The 8,359-nt window shown below is 36.2% G+C and overlaps 2 protein-coding genes and 1 long non-coding RNA gene across 3 annotated transcripts in view; 2 read left to right on the plus strand and 1 right to left on the minus strand.

Moving 5' to 3' along the window:
- The window catches only part of LOC133663177 (uncharacterized), a 20,723-nt gene extending 19,957 nt beyond the window's left edge, over positions 1-766 (plus strand). The window contains exon 3 of the long non-coding RNA XR_009828255.1: positions 744-766. This is a non-coding gene — a long non-coding RNA (uncharacterized LOC133663177). The remainder of the gene's footprint in view (positions 1-743) is intronic.
- LOC133663172 (ephrin type-A receptor 3-like) overlaps positions 1-3,156 on the minus strand; it is a 168,763-nt gene extending 165,607 nt beyond the window's left edge. Inside the window, exon 1 of the mRNA XM_062067452.1 lies at positions 3,014-3,156. Coding sequence (XP_061923436.1) covers positions 3,014-3,107 — 94 coding nt within the window. The 5' untranslated portion in view covers positions 3,108-3,156. The remainder of the gene's footprint in view (positions 1-3,013) is intronic.
- LOC133663173 (ephrin type-A receptor 3-like) overlaps positions 1-8,359 on the plus strand; it is an 843,338-nt gene that overhangs the window by 767,285 nt on the left and 67,694 nt on the right. The window lies entirely within an intron of this gene.

Genomic DNA, 8,359 nt, shown 5'->3' on the forward strand with positions numbered 1-8,359 from the left:
TTGTACTTTCTTTTTTTATTCAAGAACATTTTTTTAATTTATTTATCTTATTTTACTAATTTTTTTTAAAAAGTACCTTATCTTCACCATACCCGGTTGTCCAAATTAGGCATAATAATGTGTTAATTCCACGACTGTATATATCGGTTGATATCGGTATCTGTATTTAAAGAATTGGACAATATCGGAATATCGGATATCGGCAAAAAGCCATTATCGGACATCCCTAGTATATATGTATGTATGTATGTATGTGAGAACAATACTTTGAATGGCGGTTGTCAATTTGTTGTGTTTAGATGGCCTATGTGAATAATTTTAATTGTGTTCATTTCATTTTAGATACATTTTGAACATAAATCCATCCATCCATCCATCCATCCATCCATCCATCCATCTTCAACTTCTCCAGCAGAGACATAAATGAATATATACGTTAATTATGACCGATATTATACCCAAAATCTGAGGAGTTTAAGAAAAGAAGAATATAAATAGAAGTATATATATATATTTTAATTTTTTTTTTTTTTTTTAATTGGGTACCTATTAAATGTCCCAGCCAAATGTGGGACCTGAAGTCCGAGTCCGCAAGTCTTGCATGTGAAGGCTGCATGGTGTGTCTGAGTTAGTCTTCACCTCCACCATCAATTATTCAACTCTCAGTCTGATGTTGCTGCTGCGCGCGCAGCCCCTCTGCCCCCATTCTTAGTCCTCTCTTCTTCTTCTTCTTCTTCTTCCAGGCCCTGCACTTCTCGCACACCTATGCACTGACGTCATCATATACCTGCGTCTATGACGCAACCCCAGCCCAGCTCGGTGATTGGAGGTTCTTTCTTGAAGGAGGAGACTGGATAGAAGATGATTTAGGTATGAAGAACAATAAAATAAAATAAAATATATATTTATATATGTATATATTATCGCTCATAAACGTGGATCTGTCCCGGCGGGACTACTCCGCGGGGCTCCCGGGGCCAAGCCTCCCGACCAGCCGCCTAAAAATAGCGTGACGTCGGCCTCCCGACCAGAACTTTGCAGCACGCAATTTATATTTAATACATCACTAACATAACACCACACGATCACGTTATAAGGAGATGCAGATAATAAAAAATAAAAAAATAAAAAGTTTAAAAAATAAAACATATTTTCTCTACTTTTTTCTTCAATTTGCAGCTTGTTTTGGAAAAAAAAAACTATTTTAAAGACCGTAGAACAAATTAAATAGAGTTTGCTGAATTAGATAAATCAGTTATTTGTAAGCAATATTTTTTTAATTTATTTTTGGCACACAAATACATTTGTCAGTAAAAGTGCACTTTTGTAAATTCAAAAAAGTGATAATAATTTTTTTTTTTAATTTACTTTAATTACTGACAGTTTTTATAATGCGATAATGTCACTTTACTGAGTGTAAACAAACGAACATAAAGGCCTATACACGCTAAATATGATATTTATTGCAACTTCAAACTTCAGATTAAAAACTGTGTGTGTGTTCGTGTACATACTGTACAATTATTTTACTGTATTTATACACTAAACACGTTTTTTTAATAGACGTGAAACTTTACCTGCGTGCGCATTATATCGAAAATGTAGCTTTTTTTCCCTATTAAACCTATTAATTATATTTTATATCCATTTGCAAACACACACACACACACACACGCAAACGCCCTATCTCTCTTGCACAAACACACACACACACACACGCACACACACACACACACACTCACACACACACTTACTTTCACAGATCGAATCAATATTTCAAAAACACTATAATGTGAAATATTTGCAGGGTGTACTTTTTGGAGAAGATTTATTTTGAAAATCCGTTCAATAACCACAATAAACTCAGTTTTTACGTCTAATAGGAAATGCAAACACCAAGAAGAATTAAGAACAACAAAGTTGGGGAAAGTTTCTTTCATAAAAAATAAAAAAAAGTTGTGTTTTGTCATGATTTCTGCTTTTATTTTACTTTTAAACAAGTTATTGGTAAATTTGGATATTTATATCATAAATATATATAGTTATGTTCACACAACTAACACATTCTCCCTTTTAAACTTTGAATAAGTCACTGATTAAATAGAGTATATCACTTTTTCTTTCTATTACATACTTTTGCGGTGCATTTTAGAAGTTATGCATATTTGGCCTACACATAAAAGTGTAAAAACAAACAATTTAAATGTGATAATTAAAATGGAGACTTTTTAGACATGTTGCACGTCTATTTTGCCATCATTTCTCCCTTTTGCTTGAATTGGAACACTGCAAAAATACATATAAATGCATACATACTTTAAAAAGACGACTTCTATTATAAGCATACTTTAAACAAGTTGAACAGGCAAAAAAAAACAAAAAAGAAGACTTTGTTTCCATGAGTTCCAACTGTTTAAACAGGTGACTTTTCAGCCGAATTGAGGTTTTTTTTTTTTTTTTTTTTGTTCTTATTGAGACAAAGCTGAGGCAAAAATAGAAATGAGTCATTTTGCAGCCATGTGCGCCCTAAGTTGTGTGATGAAATGATGGTCTAGCTTGATGAAAGACGCGCAAAGCAAGAAACATTATGATGTTTTGCATCAACCAATGCAATATTACAGGTGGACGTGCGTAAAATTACGCACTAAAATGTGTTTACGTGTAAAACTGCCTGGTCCTAAAAACTGGTTTCCACCCCACATATTATTAAAAATAACCTAAAACTCCAACAAATTAGTTCTTTTGAACCTTTTTTTCCCCCCCAAAGAACTCCCATTTAAACACTTAATCCCCTTTTGAGCGATAATCCCAAATTACGCATGACCCTGTCTGTCGCTTTTTGGTTGCGTCTTTGTGAACATTCCACATGACAATACAATGTTGCCTTTTGCTTCTAATCACAACCTTTTGGACACGAATAAATCCAGAGTTTGTACACACTTGAATGTAGCCACACACACACACACACACATCCAGAGACACGCACGCAGGCGAGACGCGCCAATTGTCTTACCTTCATTCGGGGGGTAGAAGACGGTAGAGACCGGAAGCGCAAGAGTCAGCAAAAGAGGTGAGAAGAAAAGCAGCGATCGCGACTTGCAATCCATGGCGGCGCGTCAGAGGTGCGTAACTCCATGAAGCCACTGGCGCGTCTGAGACATTCTCTCTGCGCGCACCGCTCTCCCTCCCTCCCTCCCCCACTCCCTCCCCCGGCCCAGGACGCTTTTCCGCTGGGTCCTAAGGAGCGTGGGGTTGGATGGAGAGAGAGAGAGAGAGAGAGAGAGAGAGAGAGAGAGAGAGAGCGTTGATCCAAAAAAAAATAATTGCACACAAATAAAATCAATAATGTTTTCTCCTTCAGGAGCTAAGAAGTTGAGAGTAAAAAAAAAATTAAAAAAAATAAAAATAATAATAATAATAATAATAATTTAAAAAAAAATCAAAAAAATCAAAAATTTAAAAATTTAAAAATAATTATATATATATATATATATATATATATATATATATATATATATATATATATATATATATATATATATATATATATATATTTTTTTTTTTTTAATGCTATATTCAGAAATGGGGTAGAGCAGTTTTATTTTTTTTATTTTTATTTGTTTTTATTAAGTAAGAAACGTAAGGGGATGAAGGAGGGTCATCCCTCGTTTGAGAGAGCGCTGATCCAAAAGAAATAATTGCACAGAAATCAAATCAATAATGTTTTCTTCTTCAGGAGCTAAGAAGTAGAGAATAAAAAAAAAAATTAAAAAATTAAAAAAAAAAATAAATAAAAAAAAATAAATAAATAAATAAATAAAAACAAATATATATATATATATATATATATATATATATATATATATATATATATATATATATATATATATATATATATATATATATATATATATATATATATATATATATATATAAAATGTTATGTTCAGAAATGGGGTGGAGCAGTTTTATTTGCTTTTTTTAGTTTTTTTTATTAAGCAAGAAATGTAAGGGGATGAAGGAGGGTCATCCCTCGTTTGAGAGAGCGCTGATCCAAAAGAAATAATTGCACAAAAACAAAATCAATAATAGAGCATTAAAACAATAAATAAATAAATAAATAAATAAATAAATATACATATATATATATATATATATATATATATATATATATATATATATATATATATATATATATATATATATATATATATATATATATATATATATATATATATATATATATATATATATATATATATATATACTACCGTTCAAAAGTTTGTGGTCACCCAAACAATTTTGTGGAATAACCTTCATTTCTAAGAACAAGAATAGACTGTCGAGTTTCAGATGAAAGTTCTCTTTTTCTGGCCATTTTGAGCGTTTAATTGACCCCACAAATGTGATGCTCCAGAAACTCAATCTGCTCAAAGGAAGGTCAGTTTTGTAGCTTCTGTAACGAGCTAAAGTGTTTTCAGATGTGTGAGCATGATTGCACAAGGGTTTTCTAATCATCAATTAGCCTTCTGAGCCAATGAGCAAACACATTGTACCATTAGAACACTGGAGTGATAGTTGCTGGAAATGGGCCTCTATACACCTATGTAGATATTGCACCAAAAACCAGACATTTGCAGCTAGAATAGTCATTTACCACATTAGCAATGTATAGAGTGTATTTCTTCACAACTGCGCCCAAGACCCGACCTCCGGGCTGATGATTTGAGCTTGTCCTGAACAATTTGGAGGTAATCCTCCTTTTTCATTGTCCCATTTAAAGCACCAGTTGCATTGGCAGCATGGTAGATGCCCGATATGGGCATCTACATCAACAATATGATTTGCCTGAGGAGCTGGACAGGCCAAAAAATAAATAAATAAAATAAAATAAAGAAAACAAAAAGGAAATATAATATTAACATTGGTATGAAAAGGTCATTTTTGACTTAAATCAATAACAATGACACACCAATGAGTGTGGAACACCACCATAACTATGTGACCTTGTGGTTTTCTTTAAATCATTTAAGTCTTAATTTTAGCGCTTTTAGCTCAAATTAAGCAAAATCTACCGAGACGTCAAAGTCCAGTTGTTTCCGGAGGTCATCTAATTTCCTACGCTCATAATGAACTCAAATGTGGCATTTTGTAGCAAACAATGGCGGTGGAAAGGGAACCATCTAGTTCACTACCGGGAGGGGGGGGGGGTTTAATCTTTGGATTTAGGGACCGGGTCCATCCCCGTGTTCACAAGACGCCCCACTGTGTGCATTTTTCTGTGGGGGCCATTAGGGGCCTCCGACACTTCCCGACTTGATCCTTTCGCGAAAGCCCGCGCTGGCGGTGGAACGTCAGGTTCCTTGCTGAGACACCAGCTGTTGTGGTGGGGGGTTGACGGCCGAGAAGGCATTTGACGTATGGGGAAAGTTGGAGCCGACAGCAGCTCTCAGGAACAGCTTCTGAATTCAAATGACCTAAAACTGAGTCCAAAAAAAACAAAAACATAGCTCAATTCAGTTTATCAACTGAATTCTTGGAAATATTTATTTTGAAGGGGTAATACATGACTGACAGTGGTGTGCCAGCAAAGCCTTCTCTACTGGCCTAACACATGATCGTAGATTCATAAAAGTTCATTCTAATCTACTTTCCGTAAAGTATTCATCTTATTCTCTTCATGTCTTATTAGGCTCCAGTGTTGCTTGTTTTTAGGTTACAGTTTTCGACCAATCAGAATTCAGCTGGCTTGTTGCCAACGCTGTGTGAATTCTGCCGGTTGATGGACAGTTACGATAGCCAATCGAGTTGTTGACAGTAGCCCATCTAAGTAGCCTTATGTTAAACGTGACTGTGATTGGATGTTCACTTGTCACTCCCAAGCGAGTATCCAATCACAAGTGTTGATTTGCGAAAAGCAGGAAGTGGCACTGGGGCCATACCCGGACAGCGGAGAAATCATCGGTACTCACTTTTTTAAAGAGCAAAATGTGAGTTCAAATGTTTTATTTGTTTATTTTTCCACATTTAATATGTTTTTTTTTTACAATAATTTCAATTTTGACAGTACCACATAAGATATGTTTTAGATGCTGATGCAGGTTTTTGATTTTTAATGTGCCGAAATATAGCCTGTTTTGGTGATTCAATGCCCAGGAGTGCACAAGTGTGGTTATTGGTAGTATTTCTCCAGCCGTGGTCTTGTAGTGACATAAATTAGGGTATTTTGAGGGGTATTTATTGAAGTCGGACTAAGTAGGACATCACTTCGTGGGACTGGGGCCATACCCGGACAGCGGAGAAATCATCGGTACTCACTTTTTTAAGAGCAAAACGTGAGTTCAAATGTTTTATTTATTTATTTTTCCACATTTAATACGTTTTTTTTTTACAATCATTTCAATTTTGACAGTACCACATAAGATATGTTTTAGATGCAGATGCGGGTTTTTGATTTTTAAATGTGCCGAAATATAGCCTGTTTTGGTGATTCAATGCCCAGGAGTGCACAAGTTGGTTTCTGTGTAGTGTTTCTCCAGCCGTGGTCTTGTAGTGACATCAATCACGGTATTTTGAGGGATATTTATTGAAGTAGGACTAAGTAGGACATCACTTTGTGGGACTGGGGCCATACCCGGACAGCGGAGAAATCATCGGTACACACTTTTTTTAAGAGCAAAACGTGAGTTCAAATGTTTTATTTGTTTATTTTTCCACATTTAATATGTTTTTTACAATCATTTTGATTTTGACAGTACCACATAAGGTATGTTTTAGATGCTGATGCTGGTTTTTGATTATTAAATGTTCCTAAATATAGCCTGTTTTGGTGATTCAGTGCCCAGGAGTGCACACGTTGGTTTCTGTGTAGTGTTTCTCCAGCCTTGGTCTTGTAGTGACATAAATAAGGGTATTTTGAGGGGTATTTATTGAAGTCGGACTAAGTAGGACATCACTTCGTGGGACTAGGGCCATACCCGGACAGCGGAGAAATCATCGGTACTCACTTTTTTAAAGAGCAAAACGTGAGTTCAAATGTTTTATTTATTTATTTTTCCACATTTAATATGTTTTTTACAATCATTTTTATTTTGACATTACCACATAAGGTATGTTTTAGATGCTGATGCGGGTTTTTGATTTTTAAATGTGCCGAAATATAGCCTGTTTTGGTGATTCAGTGCCCAGGAGTGCACAAGTTGGTTTCTGTGTAGTGTTTCTCCAGCCATGGTCTTGTAGTGACATACATTACGGTATTTTGAGGAGTATTTATTGAAGTCGAACTAAGTAGGTCATCACTGAAGGCCTAGGTAGGAAACGCACAACCTGCCACTGATGACTGATTCCATATTTTCCACAGTATAGTTTATGTAGACCATCAGGGTCTTCTTCTCCCGTTTCAAAAAGAGAGTTCCTTGGTTTTCCTTACCAATGGTGACAATCTGTTAACAGTGTCATAGCACTACTCAAGCATGCCTAGACTGATCGTGTTATGTTGCAGCCTTATTCCAAAATGGAATCGGTTCATTTCTTTTGGATGGGAAGTGTTGTTTTTCATCCAGGATGTCTCTGTACATTGCTGCATTCATCTTAGTCTAGTCAGGGAGGTGACCAAGACCACGGTCACTCTTGTCAGATCTTCCAGAAGGACAACAATCTCTGCAGCAATCCACCAATCAGGCCTGTATGGTAGAGTAACCAGACGGAAGCCATTTCTTAGTAAAGAAGTCTTCCAAAATGCACCTGAAAGACTCTCAGACCATGAGAAACAAAGTTCTCCGGTCTGATGCGACAAAGCTTGAAGTCTTTGATGTGAATGCCAGACGTCGTGTTTGTTAGAAAACCAGGCACCGCTCATCACCAGGCCAATACCATCCCTACAGTGAAGCATGGTGGTGGCAGCATCATGCTCTGGGGATGGTTTTCAGCGGCAGGAACCGTGAGACTAGTCAGGATAGAGGGGAATGTGAACGCAGCAATGTACAGAGACATCCTGGATGAAAATGAACACTTCCCATCCAACCCAGGAAGCAGTGACTAAGTGTTGGTCAAAAACTTGCACCCATAAAATAAAATCGAATACTTAAACAAGTAAAAGGCAACTAAATGATGTGCGGTTGTGAATAGAGTAAAGCAAAGACTCCAGACTTCCAGACTTATTTCACAGCGATCATCAGATTGATAGCCCTTGGGGAAAAACTGTTCTAATGACTGGTTGTTTTGGCGTACAGTAATTTGTAACGCTTGCCGAAGGTGAGGAGTCTGAACAGTTTGTGACCAGGGTGCGAGGGGTCTGCAAAGATGATATCTGCTCATTTCCTCACCCTAGAGTAAGTCCCGGATGGGGGAAAGGTCGACA

The sequence above is a fragment of the Entelurus aequoreus genome, linkage group LG13 (assembly GCF_033978785.1).
Source record: "Entelurus aequoreus isolate RoL-2023_Sb linkage group LG13, RoL_Eaeq_v1.1, whole genome shotgun sequence".
Taxonomy (NCBI): Eukaryota; Metazoa; Chordata; class Actinopteri; order Syngnathiformes; family Syngnathidae; genus Entelurus; species Entelurus aequoreus.